The 13,513-nt window shown below is 50.6% G+C and overlaps 1 protein-coding gene across 1 annotated transcript in view; it reads left to right on the top strand.

Annotated features, from left to right (window-relative positions):
- Positions 1-12,491, top strand: part of PLXNA2 (plexin A2) — a 222,479-nt gene extending 209,988 nt beyond the window's left edge. Inside the window, exons 27-32 of the mRNA XM_017525546.2 lie at positions 218-317; positions 1,278-1,468; positions 3,017-3,186; positions 5,719-5,931; positions 6,600-6,750; positions 7,418-12,491. Of these exons, the coding sequence (XP_017381035.1) occupies positions 218-317; positions 1,278-1,468; positions 3,017-3,186; positions 5,719-5,931; positions 6,600-6,750; positions 7,418-7,513 (921 nt within the window). The 3' untranslated portion in view covers positions 7,514-12,491. The remainder of the gene's footprint in view (positions 1-217; positions 318-1,277; positions 1,469-3,016; positions 3,187-5,718; positions 5,932-6,599; positions 6,751-7,417) is intronic.
- The last annotated feature ends 1,022 nt before the right edge of the window (positions 12,492-13,513 follow it).

Genomic DNA, 13,513 nt, shown 5'->3' with positions numbered 1-13,513 from the left:
AATGCTCAATCAACACACATGGCAAGTAGCTATTATATGGGATTGTGCGGCTCTAACCCAATAAAAGCTCAAAAAACAGCAGTAATGGTTGTTTCTAGTATTCCTGTACTCCCTGCTCTCTACCCCACACCTGACTTATAACCCTCTGAGAGTATGTGACCATCCAACTTCCCAAGATGCCGACATTCACCATACTGTACCTTTGTACCCTCCTCAGGTATCAGACAGGTCGGTGGTGGCTCTGGTCCCCAAACAGACCTCCTCCTACAACATCCCTGCCTCTGCCAGCATCTCCCGGACATCCATCAGCAGATACGGTGAGAACCAGAAGGGCAGACTGGGCAGCTCAGAGCAGTCTTCTGCCACCTGGCAGGGCCCACTCGCCACCCCTTCTAACAGCAGGCACCATGCACAGGCTCTTGCTAGTTGGTTTCAGTTCCTCCCTAGTCCAGGTATTCCCAGGCAGCCTTGCCCTCAGAGCTGTGGGAGCAGGTGGCAGCACGTGCCCTTTCTTTGATAATCCTACCTGGTGGAGGAATCAGAGTGGCCCAGAACCAGGAAGGTACCTGGATGGGGGTTCATATACCCCAGGTTGCCTGGGGCAGTGCAGTCTATGCCTGTTGACTCAGCTGAATTATTAAGAGTGCCCCTTGCACTCTCAGAAGTGTCCCAGTTTGATCAATAAATTAGTCCGAGGAGTACTGAGGCCCCCAGCACCCTCTGGGCAATGAGGTGATGGCACCTCCCTGTCCCTTATTTTCTCTGGTTTCATGTATGCGCTAAGCCCTTGGGCTTCCCAGCCAAAGGGCACCAAAGGACTGAACCCAGCAGCACTATGAAGGGCTCAAGAAATTCTGTCCCCCAGTCGCCATGCAAGAAGAGACCGCTAACTCCCAAGAGGAGCGTTACAACTTGCAGCTCTTTAGTACCCATATTTATATGAAAGCACTGATGAAAATATCCTATTGACTTTTTACCTATTAATTATTCATTGCTGGGAGTGTCAGAGTAGACGGGACTCCCAGATTCCCAAGGGTCTCTCTAATTCACCGAATTTATAAATCTTCTTCTAAAAAAAGACTTCAGGTTCTTCTGTCCTCATGCCAACCAAAGATCCCTAAAATGATCTATCATATTTGAGTTCCCAATGGTCCCCTTTCAGCTGAAATGAGTTTATTCTGAGTGAATGTAGCAGGCGGGCAGGGATTCTGGAAGGATCTACAAGCAAGGTGGTGACATCAGTTACTCACAGCCCTCCACCACTCTCCTCTCCTCAGACTCCTCCTTCAGGTACACGGGCAGCCCCGACAGCCTGCGGTCCCGGGCCCCCATGATCACCCCAGACCTGGAGAGTGGGGTCAAGGTGTGGCATCTGGTGAAGAACCATGACCATGGTGACCAGAAGGAGGGTGACCGGGGCAGCAAGATGGTGTCTGAGATCTACCTGACCCGGCTACTGGCCACCAAGGTAACTCCCACTCTGCCCAGGCCAGGGAGTGCTCCTCAGAGGAGCATGTCCTGTCCCTCCACAACACAGGAAGCATGTCTGGAATGTGTCCTTCAAGGGAGCCCATTCAGACAGTCCAGGTACAGCCGGGCATGGTGGCTCATCCCTATCATCCCAGCGCTTTGGGAAGCCAAGGCAGAAGGAAGGCTTGAGCCCAAGAGTATGGGAGCAGCCTGGGCAACATATCAAGACCTGATCTCCACTAACGGCAGCAACAACATAGCCCAGGTCCCTGGGCAGGGCTTCTGAAAGATCAGGCCACTGCCGTTCTCTACCCTTTGGCAAAAATAGCGAACATCATAGCTTTCTGCGTACTTCTAGAGACTACTGTTTCATTTCAGAGGAGCAACTCTCTCCCTCTGGACCCCTTCAGCTTTAGGAAGACACTGGGATTGCTTGCTGATATTAGTTGGACAGATAGGCTGGCCTCCACTATTATTGACTTTCTATCCCCTTTCTGGCCACCATGGGAGGGAAAGCACAAAGGCCTGGCTCTGCCGGTAACCCAAGGGGAGGCTTCCCCTTCCCATCTCATCCCATCCCACCCCGGCTACCCCAGAGTGTTGATGGAAGCGAGGCTACGTCTTCTAGCCTTCCTAGCAGATACCAAAATAAGCCTGTAAGTATGACAATCAAACAGCCTCTATTTTCTAGGCAGGGTAAGATTTAAAATACTCTCCCCCACTGACCCTCCAACAATGCCACTGAAGATGTAATACAGTGGCATCCAACTTAGATCTCTCATGCTTGCTCCCAGAGTGACCCCTAAGTATTCCACCAGACCCCATGTCTCCATCCTAGCTTTGCCAATATGCTCAGCATTCCAATAAGAGACCAAGAAAGAGATAACAGAAAAGGCTAGAGGTTCCACTGACCTTCAGAGGTGTGCCACGAGCCTGTAAACCGTGGGACCCAGGCCCAGTCTTATTCCTGCCCCAGAGACCCTCCAAAGCCCTGTGGTTCAGCACTCTGCCTGGAGGGTTCTTGAGTGTAGACACTTCGCCCACATTCCACACTACAGATGCCACTTGTCCCAGGCCACTAATATCCTAAGCCTCATCATACCTTCCTATCAAACTCTCCTGGTCCTGCTGTGCTCCTGCCAGGAGGCACCCAGTCCACCAGCTTGTTCCTTGGACACCCTTTCCAGACTGGCTTGAAGGCTGTGCCCCCTCATTCACCCACGGGAAGCCTGGACTGAGGGCACTTCCTGTTTTCCTATCAAAGACCCTGTGCCTACACCCACCTGGCATGGACACAAGCATAAATGTGGAATGTGGCTGCAGGTTGGAGGAGACATTCTTCCCCAGGATCCACACACAGCCCATCCAGTTTCTTCCACCTCCCCAGCTAACCAACAGTACCCTTCCCCACCCCACAACAGTGCCTGCACAGCCTCGTGTCCCAGACAACTTTCCAAGGCAGGATGGGTCCAAGGCATCATCTGGTATGCCCATATGCTATCTCCCATCACCCCCTCCGTCTCACTCTCCCCCGCCCCTCCTCCAGGGCACCCTGCAGAAGTTCGTGGATGACTTATTTGAGACCTTGTTCAGCACTGTGCACCGGGGCAGCGCTCTCCCCCTGGCCATCAAGTACATGTTTGATTTCCTGGATGAGCAGGCAGACAGGCACAGCATCCATGACACAGATGTGCGGCACACCTGGAAAAGCAACTGGTACATCCTAGGGGAGCTCAGCGGGAGGTGCAGCCTGGAGAGGCCTGGAGCTGCGAGGGATGGGGACCAGCGGGGGATCAGGAGATGGGAGGGTGGGAGGGTAGCCTATTCTCGGCTGGGGCTGGGTGATCTGAGGCTCCTGGAACAAATAGTGCACATATGCTCTGCAGAGCCCACGTGGTCCCCAGCTGCCTGTGCCAAGTGGAGCCTGCCTGGCTTGAGGCCCAGCACCAGGATGCACCCTTGAGTTCTGGCCTTCCAGGTTGTGACCAGTCCCCCAGGAAGGGCCTCCTCCCCCGACCCTGAGATCTCTGGTTCTCAGGAGAAGGAAGCTGGGGGAACCCACGCAAAAAGCTGCATTTGAAGTCTGCAGCAGAGCTTCGCAGCCAGCCATCGTGAGGCATTCTGAGTGGGGCAGTTCTAGGGCACTGCATTAGATTGGGAAGTCCTGAATTAAACTGAGACCACCGGTGAAGCTGGTCAGCACTGGAGAGGGAGATCCCACCTGCTGTAGACTTGAGCCCACTGACCGGGAGGATTTCATTGCAAACTTGATCTCTTAACGCCAAGTGATTATCCTGGCGCCATGGCTTTCAGGAAGCAGCAGGGAGAATGTCCTGTGGGCATGTTCTCCTCCTTAAAGTCACCTCCACCACCAGACCAGCATTGGGAGGAGCCCTCAGGCCCCTGGCACGAGACTTTCTCCTCCTGGGTTTTAAACCTGGACCCAAGCTAAGGACTGGCTTTCAGGTCAGACAGGACCCAGCCAAGAGCTGGCATCAAAAGGCTTCCTCTGGGACAGAGCACAGAGAGGGAAGGTCCAGGCATTTGGGTTGGGCAGGCAGCCCATGCAGCTGTCTGGAGTCAGCAGTCTCCTCAGAAAACAGAGCCGACACAGATGGGCCCAGGCTGTTATTTGGGAATCAAAAGTCCTAGCAACCAACAAAACACTTCGGAAAAAGCCAACCCCAGCCCCATCTATTCCTTCCTCCTCCCGGGTCTTGTGGTCGCTGAGCCCTCCTTAGTCTGCAGCTTTGATCACAGCGGAGTGAGATGGACAGGCTGGGGGTAGCCCTGGGGTTAAGAGCCCACAGCGCACTTTGCCAGGACAGGCCTTCCATCTGCATTCCCTGGGCAGCGCATGCCTGCCCCCTTCGCTTTGGAGCAGCTCCAGCCTAGTGCTGGGAGAGGGCAATTCAGGGAAAATCAAGAGCAAGTCCGGGGTTATCCCCATCTCTGTGCCTTCTATGTGCTGGTCAGACCGAAGCCATAGAAATGTACTACCCTGGCATCGTGGTGGGGAGAGGGTTTCCTTATCCAGACCTCAACAGCAAATATCCAGGGAAAGATCACCAGAAACTCCCCAAGGCTACCAGAAGAAGGGGAGGGCAGGAGAGATGAGTCAGCTCTCAGCCGCCGCAGCTCCTCCCAGGCTAAAGGAAAGTGAGGGATCCTGTTGGGTTTGGAGGACAGGCAGAAATCATCATGGAAGGACTTGAGGCTGAGTAAAGCAGATCTTTCCCAAGACCTGGCACTACTGAGACATTTGGGAAAGTTTGGGGCCCATGACAGTCAAGAGAAGATGAAGAAGGGGAGAGAAGAATACAGTGGGGAGCTGAGAACATCATCTCAGGCTAGAGGACAAGCCTGCGGCATTCCACAGAGGAGTCAGAAGAGTTAAAGCCCAGAAGGCAGCTGGAAGAGAAGGCAAAGCTGGAAAAGGAAGTAAAAACAGCAGCTGTTCTGATTTTGAAGGAGAGTAAAGGGGCTTATCTGCTTTAGGCTTAAGGAGCTGAGAAAACTCATTCTCCTCTGGTTATAAATTCCCAAGTTGCAGAAGGAAGTCTCCTAACTACTGATAGGTTCCTCTTGGGGTGGGAAAATCGCTGAGCTACAGTGAGTCATTCCCAGGATGCCAACAATGGCCTCCACTTCTCCCTCTGCCCCTGCCCAGATACAAGAACGCCTTGGGGAGAGTCGTGAAAGAACTTCCCCCAGGGGAGCCCATTCCTCTGCCCAGCAAGGCCAGGCCAACCCTGGGAAGTAGCTTGGGCAGCCGGGCTGGGCGGGGAGCGCAGGTGGGGCCCTTTGTGCCCGCTTTGAGGCTGAGCCTGGGGCTGCTCGCTGCCTTCTTCCGGACAATGGCCATGGGCACTGTGAAGGGACTCCAGGAGCCTGGTGGCTTTGTTTGAAGCCCTGAGAAAATGTAGTGTCCTCTGTACTTGGGCTTGCCTGGGGGCACAGAGGGCTTTAGAAAAGTCTCCCGGGAGGGAACAGCACGCACCCAGGCCCAGCCCTCAGTTGTTAGAGACCAGGGTCGGTGCCCCCATTAAGGTGCAGCGGTACCTCTCCATTGCTCGCCGTCAGTAACAGCTTAGGCTAAATTAGCTCTGGCTGGACCCATTTTCGCCCGTTTTACTCATTTGCCCCTTCGTGCAGATGATTTGACATTTTGGGGGGAAGAATATCAGTGGGCAGCGGAAGCGGCGCGGCCCGCATCCGTTCTCGAGTCTGCTCTGCCTTTCCCCGCAGCCTCCCTCTGCGCTTCTGGGTGAACGTGATCAAGAACCCCCAGTTCGTGTTTGACATCCACAAGGGCAGCATCACCGATGCCTGTCTCTCTGTGGTGGCCCAGACCTTCATGGACTCTTGTTCAACGTCAGAGCACCGGCTGGGCAAGGACTCCCCCTCCAACAAGCTGCTCTATGCCAAGGACATCCCCAGCTACAAGAGCTGGGTGGAGAGGTCAGTAGCACCCTCAGGACAGGACAGTGCCCCGTCTCCCTGCCCCTTCCCGCTCTGTAAGCCATCACTGAGCAAGGACCCAGACGGTGCCTGTCATCTCTTCAGGACCTCCCGCTTCCCCTCCTTGCCCATGCACCCTGCTGCGGGAGGAAGGGTGGCTTTGTGCCCATGGAAATAAGATGATTATCATCCTAGTTACCACTCATTGAGCCTGTGCTAAGCACCTGGCACTCTGATAAATATTTTGTGTGTATCATCTCATTAAAATGTACAGTAGAGTTGTGAAGGCAGTATTATTATTATTCCCATTTTACAGATGAGGAAACTGAGGTACAGAGAGGCTAAATAGCTTGCCTAGTGTCACACAGCTAACAGGCAGCAGAACTGGGATTTGAACACAAAGAGCCTAGTCAGAGTCTGAGCTTTTAACCACTCGGTTGGGCACCACGACCATGAGCTCTCAGCTAGATGGAATCTACTGAAGAAACTCTGGCCTTTAGCTTCAACCTCAGCTTGAAGCAAAAGGCCAGAGGAAGCCACATCAGAAGAGAAATAGAGAGGTAGGGGCAACGGGGGACATCAGTGCCCTTGAAGGACCTGGACCTGGGGTAGCTATAGGTAAAGTTTTGCTGAGACCGCCATCAAGGCGCCTGTCCCGTCTCTGGCAGATACTATGCAGACATCGCCAAGCTCCCAGCCATCAGCGACCAGGACATGAATGCCTACCTCGCGGAGCAGTCCCGCCTGCACGCCGTGGAGTTCAACATGCTGAGTGCCCTCAATGAGATCTACTCCTACGTCAGCAAGTACAGCGAGGAGGTAAGTCAGGGTCCCAGATGCGACAGAAACCGACAGGCAAAGAGCAGGAAGCCTGACTCAGTCCTTCAATCACAATAGACAGTAATTTAGAAAACACATTTAGGGAGTCAGAAGCCCATGAGCTCAAAAATCATTATCATTCCTTTAAAAGGCAACTCCACTCCTGATTCACTGAGGGCTTTGTACGCTTCATTGTCTTTCACTCATTGTTAACACAATAAATAACACTTTTAATAATTTGTTTTTCAGTTCAACGTATTGTATAATTAATTTCATTCTTTCTTAATGAATCAAACTACTGTTTGCACTCGGCAGATCCTGTCAGTTACATTTCAGATAGACAGGTGGACCCTAACACGAACAGAGGTTGGATAGGACAGCTTTGGAAAACTCACAGGCTTCTTTAGCATTGAACCTGAAAGTAGTCATCATAGTAGCAATAACTAGCACTTGCATAGCACTTCCTATGACAGGTAACATTTTAAACGCCATACATAGATACATATGGATATATAGATGTTTGTGCATGTATTCATTCAATTAATCATTTAAATAATTTATGGTTATGTGCATGAAGGCAGAATGGAAAGGTGGACAGAGGGGGAAGGGGGAAGGGCTCCGGAAAACGGTGTCCTGAAGTCTTCCTGCCTTTGTTTTTGCTCCTCAGCTCATTGGGGCCCTAGAGCAGGATGAGCAGGCACGGAGACAGCGACTGGCTTATAAGGTGGAGCAGCTCATTAACGCCATGTCCATTGAGAGCTGAGAGGAGAAGCCTCACGTTCCTGGGAAGAGGGACCCATCCAAGCTGTCACTGGGAGTCTCAGATGGAAGGACAAGTGATGGGGATCAGGCCCCAGAGATTGCTGTCCCCTGAGACCCCATCCCGGGGAGAGGGGAGAGCCCCTCTCCCTACGCCAGCCAAGTTTCGTCACAGCCAGTTCCAGCCTGGAGAGACAGTGGGCGTCATCCATCCACAGTGAGAACTCCGGAGAACCTGGAGCCAAGAGAAGGTGGTTCTTCAAGCCGAGAGGCATGAGCTGGGGACAGTTCTGCCTCTGTGACTGCTGCTTTGCATGAAAACTCATTTGATGTATATTGGGGAAATAATGAGAACTTTATTTAATTTTTTTTAAGAAAAAGGGGAAAAAAAAACCAGAAATAAAACAAAAAGCCGCCCTGTTAATCCCGTCCAACTTTGTTTAATTCTGATTTCTGTCTCCCTTCCTTCTTTTCCCGCATTCCTCCTTCTTCATATAATGACGATTCCCAAATGCCAGAAAAAGCAAAGAGATGCTGAAAGAAATTGGAGGGAATATGACTGCCTCCTTTTCCTTAAAATTTATATTAAAAAAAAAAAAGAGGAAGAGGAGGACCAGAAGAATGAGCACAAGTATGCACCAAACACTTCGCAAAAACAGGCCAGTAAAACCTGGAATTATCCCGGAAGCCAGAGGAGCATGGAACCTTCCAGAACTTTGCACAGATTGCAAAGCCATCAAGCAGCTCACCCTGGCTGACTGGAAATGGAGCTTTACCTGCCACACACCTGCATATTCTCATCTTTTGAGAGGAAATGCGTACCTAGATAGTACCAATGCTTTTTGCTACTGTTTTTGTTTTGTTTTATTTAATCCTAAACCTCAACAAATGAGGAGCTGGTCTTTGACACATTTCCTTCCAATTTCCCTAAAGTTACTATGAGCAATGGGGTGAGGTGGGGCTCTCCCAGATCAGACACCTGGCTTCCCTGCAGAGGATGGGCAGCCCTGCCTTGTATCAATCCCTGTCATAAACCAGGCACCCTGGGGAAAGGACTTGGAGGTGTGTGGGCCAGGCCTCCATGAGGTTCCATTTGGAAGCTGATTTGGGAATGTGGGTATTTGATTTTGGAGTTCACTCCAATCATCCAGTGGTTACTGGCAATCAAAAAAAAAAAAATCAAACACTGTTTACAGCAAGCAATACTTGAAGAGCATAAGTTATAGAAGCTGCAGTATTTATTATTATGCTTTCTTTCCTTCATTCTCTCGTGCCTGGAGAGGGGAGACAACCCTTCGCTCGTATATGGAAGCTCCTGACTATCTGGGCCTGCAGCACTTCCTCAGTAGAAATGACTGTAGGATGCCCACGTTACTACTTTCTGCCTCTCTTTCTGCCTCTCATGGACTTGTGGGTGTGAAGGACAAGTGGATGACTTCTCACTGGACTCCTTTCCTTCTCTGTCTCTTCTGATGACACCTAAAACTATGGATGACCAATTCTTCTGAGTGTAGTTTCCAAACAAAGAGACCAAAGCTCCATGCCCAGGTCCAGAGTCCCCATAGAAGCCAGTAGAAGTCATCGAGAGGAAAAGCGCTCTGTTGGTGTCAGGACCTTGGTGGCCAGGATGGCCATCAGAGTGTCCGGGCCTCCCACGTTAGCTTGGATCCAAGCTGCCAGCTCCAACTTCTCTGCAAGCGGCACTGGAGTCAGAGGGTAGGAGGATAAGTGGAAGCAAAGGGATGGGATGGGGGAAGACAGAAGAGGAACAAGCTGCCCTTCCTCACCTTTCAAAGGGTCAGGAATCCAATCCTAGGCGATGATGCTGGGAAGCTGGATCAGCTCCTTCAAGAGAGACTGGACCAGGATCATTTTCTCAATTATTAACTCTGGGCTCCAGCGTCTTTGTGCCCTGCTTTACCTCCAAGTGGTTCCAATTTCCTGCTGACCACATGTGATTCCCAGGAGAGGGCTGGGGGAGGGGAGCACAGAGGGCTGGCTTCCATCCTTGGCGTGTAGCTTTGGATCACTGTCTAACCACACAGCAGACGTTGCCTGGTCCCCTCAGCTCCAGTTTCTTGCCTGAATGCAGCTGACAAATGGGAAAAGCATTCAACAAAATACTCAGGAAACTTGCTGTTTTCATTGTAATTCACAACCAGCCATGCCAAGGCCACTTTCTTTTGATAATCCACTTCTGTTAAAGTTTCTTGGGCCCTATTAATAGCCTGAAGGAAATGCTAATGACTGGCCTTCCGCATTAAGCCAAAGTGTTTGCTCTTCATAGCACCCAAAGCTTATCCGCGCAGAGCCCATAATTTATGGAGATGAAAGGAGAGGAGATACGGCCAAGAAGTGTGTGAGCAGGAGACTCTACGCTACCCATAACAAAGTCCAGCCCACCCCGTCTCACTTCGGAGCTCTGCTTGAGTGAAGATTTTTCTGGCCACACTGCTGCTCAGACTGGCATCCAGACTTTGCTCCACCAAGAAGTCAAAGGCAGTCGGACACCTGAGCAGCATCTCCACCAGCCCTTAACTCGATGCATTTACCTGGCATCTCCTAGCAGTTACTTTAGGTGACCATTCACTGCCCTGGGGCGTTTCCTTGAAGGTTTGTGGAGAGCGTGGAGAATAATGGTGCAGTGGCCAGTTGGAGGGTGGAGAGGGAAGAGCCGGAATTGGCTGTGAGTGGTTTGGCCACATGTCTCAGGATTCCATGAGAGAGTTGAGGAACTTGGGCTGGCAAAGGAAGTGGCCCAGTGCATCCTTAAGGAAGGAACTATAAAAAGGGAAAAAGTTGGACTCAAGCCATGCCACGAGGGGGAAAGGTTGTAAGGCCCCATCCCCTTTCCAGCTGCCCACCTGTTCCTCTTCCACATCTCTTGGCTTTGGGCCACCAAGAGCCAGTGGAGTCCACACCCTTTGGAATGATAAAAAGAGAAAGTTGGTTGGCCTTTCTTTTCCCTGTTATCCAATTTGCGGATATTTTGACCTTGGGTAAGGATGAAGTGTTAAAGCCACAGCTCCTCTCCATAAGAAGCCATTCATCCTGGAGGAGGCAGAGAGGCAAGTCTCTCTCCAAAGTCTATCTAGCTTTGCTTTGTTTCATTGATCTGCGCAATGCTCTGGAAAAGGAAAAGGACCCCAGAAGGGTGCTGGGCCAGACAGAGGATGCTAATGGGCAAGAAGGAGAGCACTCCCTCCGGCAGACCCCTGCTGCTGTCTCCCGTCCTCTGCATGGGGTCAGGTGCTTCTGTGCTTGCCATCCTACCTCCCTCACAGCCCGGCTCTCTAAACCATTTGGATTGCTCATGGGTGGAGAGCTCCCCTCTTTACAGAGTTCGGTCATGAAAAGCACGAATCAGCTGTTAATCTCACTGGAGGGGGGAACTGTTTCCTGCATTCGTTCATCGGGGAACCTTCTTGAGTAGCCACTCTCTGCCAGGCACTGCTCTAGAGACGGGAAAACAGCACAGAAGAAGACCAAGGTCTTTCTTCCAGTGAATTTATATTCTTCAGGAAGCTGGTTCCTGCCATCAACCTAGCAGGCAACAGTTCTTCTCCCCTAAGGGCACAGGGTACCAGATTTGTAGGAAAAGGAGTCCAGCAAAGGGAGAAAGCAGACCAACCCAGCTGCCTTACCTTATTCTGGGGCCATTCTCCCAGCGAGGAGAGCTGCTCTTGTTTCTACTGCCACCATCTCTTCTGGCGGCACTTCACCTGCTGCTTGAGCTCCTGACCTTCCTTCAATTCCACCAAATGAGGACAGGAAATAGCAGTCAAGACCCCTGGCCCTGCTGAGCATGAAACAGAAACAATGGATGGGTGTGTTGGACAAAAAAAAATGGCCTGGGCAGAACAAATAGAAAATGTTTGAAAGCCTGTGGCTGATAAATCTCCAGCTGCATCCCGGTCACCACACCTGCCCCCATTAACCTGCTGCTGCTAGATGCTGAGCGAGCAGCTGCTCTGGGGGAGGCTGTTTTTTCCCAGCCACATTGTGTCTTGCATGAGACTCCTGGGGCCTGGGCACAGACAGAAAATAATTGAGACTCAGGAGGCTGGATGGGTGAGAAAATGCAAAGTGGCTTCGTAGACACAGGGCTGTGGGAGCAGATCCCACGGGGAACTACGGAGATGAACTTCAGGGCCTTCCAACGCCCTGTCTCAGGAACATGCTTTGAGAAAAACGGTAGCATGCTTTCCATAACTCAGTGTCTCTTCCATAGTCTCCCTGAAGTGTGATGTCTTAGTATCTGGAGCTCAGTGATCCCCAGGAATGAAGGATAAAGTCTCACTCTTGGTATTTTTTAACTAGTCCTAAGCAAAGTCCTGAGACATGACCACGGCCACTGCTCATCAGATAGGGCGTCTGCCCAATAAGCAAAACGGAGATCCCTCAGCCTCTCATGGACACCCACGTCTCATTCTCACTGAGGAGTTCTGCCTTCAGCCTGAGCTGTCTTCTTTCTGCTGCAGCGCAGCCTGCTCCCTCCTGCCCTGGCCTCAAGGCAAGAGAAACGTCTTCTGCATTTCAAAGTCCTCACTTTGACTTACTTGGCCTTGGTCTTGGCTTGGAGGGCGGCAGGCAGAATGGAAATGGTGCCCCCAAACAGAGCAGATGTTTTTGCGTGTGTAAGGGAAGAGGGACAAGCTCTCTATACTGTGAGACTAGGGGCCGGGGCCCACCTGTCTTTTCCCACAACTTCTCCCACTCAAACCCACGCCTCTTGACACACTGGAATCTGTATTATATATATTTTTAAGAAAATACAATGATGGTTGTCTGGTTTTGTTGTTTTTACAGGTGCTGTGGAATAAAAACTGTAAGAAAATTAAGTATTTAAAATGTTCCAATAAAATGGGGTTTTTTGTTATTCTAATATATTATTGTGTACCTATTGTAAATATGAAACACTCCTATTTTGCAAGCTGAGGACACAATTTGTACTGTTGTTATATATAAATAAAGTTTACTGAAATAAAAAAAATACTTAAACCTTCAAATAAACCTGATTGTTCAGCAGCGTATATGCAGAATAACATTTCAGGGGCACATTTATAAGAAGGGGACCCACGGAAAGATGAGCTAAGTTGTTCTGAGGGAATTTAGAATTCTCTGGAGCCAGAGTTTATTAATGTACCAGTCATCATCATCACCATAACACACACACACACACACACACACACATGCGCACACACACGCGCGCACACACACGCGTGCACACACACGCGTGCACACACACACACACACACACACACCCCGAGATGCTCCGGCTTATACCAGCAGGTGAACACTGCCCCCTAGCCACAAGACCCCAGAATACAGCTTTCCTCCTACTGGAAGCACCTCGTACACTCTACGGGTTAGGACCCCTTCCCAGGAGTGAAGCGAGGTCTCAGAAGAGTGAGAGCCTCCTCTGCCTCCATTAAGACATGTTCTTTGTGTGTTTGTACATTCGTGTGTGCAAAGTGCATTCATGTGTTTGTACAAAACACATGTATTAAGCACGGCCTGGCACTGTGTGGTGTGTGCGGGGGATAACATAGTAAATGAGGAAGATATGTTCGTTGTTCCTTCTAGTGTAGTGAAAATCAGAAGATTTCTGAAAAAGGAATGTTTCACCACACATTGAGAAGGGGTTTTACAGTCGCTTTTTTTTTTTTTTTTTTCCATTTTCAGTTAAAGGAGCAAAGGTAATTAAAGGGAAAGATACCAGATAGTGTGTGCTTTAAGGTCCAGTGCAAGTAAGACAAGAAGAGGGGCCTTGCCTAGGGGAGAACAGTAGCTGGGTTGACATAGTCCAGAGGCCGCAGAAACATCACAATTCCGCAGTAAGGCTGAGAGGTAGGGAACCGATCTCAGGACTCCTAGCCCTTAAGGGTCTCTTAACCCAAGGTCGTGCCTCCTCTCTGTCCCTGTACTTTCATCTTTCTGTCATACGTTCCGGTACTCTAAAGTGTGTGGGTCACACTTCTGCTCTCTGGCAAGAGAAATAGAT

The sequence above is a fragment of the Cebus imitator genome, unplaced genomic scaffold (genome assembly GCF_001604975.1).
Source record: "Cebus imitator isolate Cc_AM_T3 unplaced genomic scaffold, Cebus_imitator-1.0 Scaffold38, whole genome shotgun sequence".
Lineage (NCBI taxonomy): Eukaryota > Metazoa > Chordata > Mammalia > Primates > Cebidae > Cebus > Cebus imitator.
The sequence above is the reverse complement of the archived record's forward strand: the minus strand, read 5'-3'. Positions and strand labels throughout refer to the sequence as shown.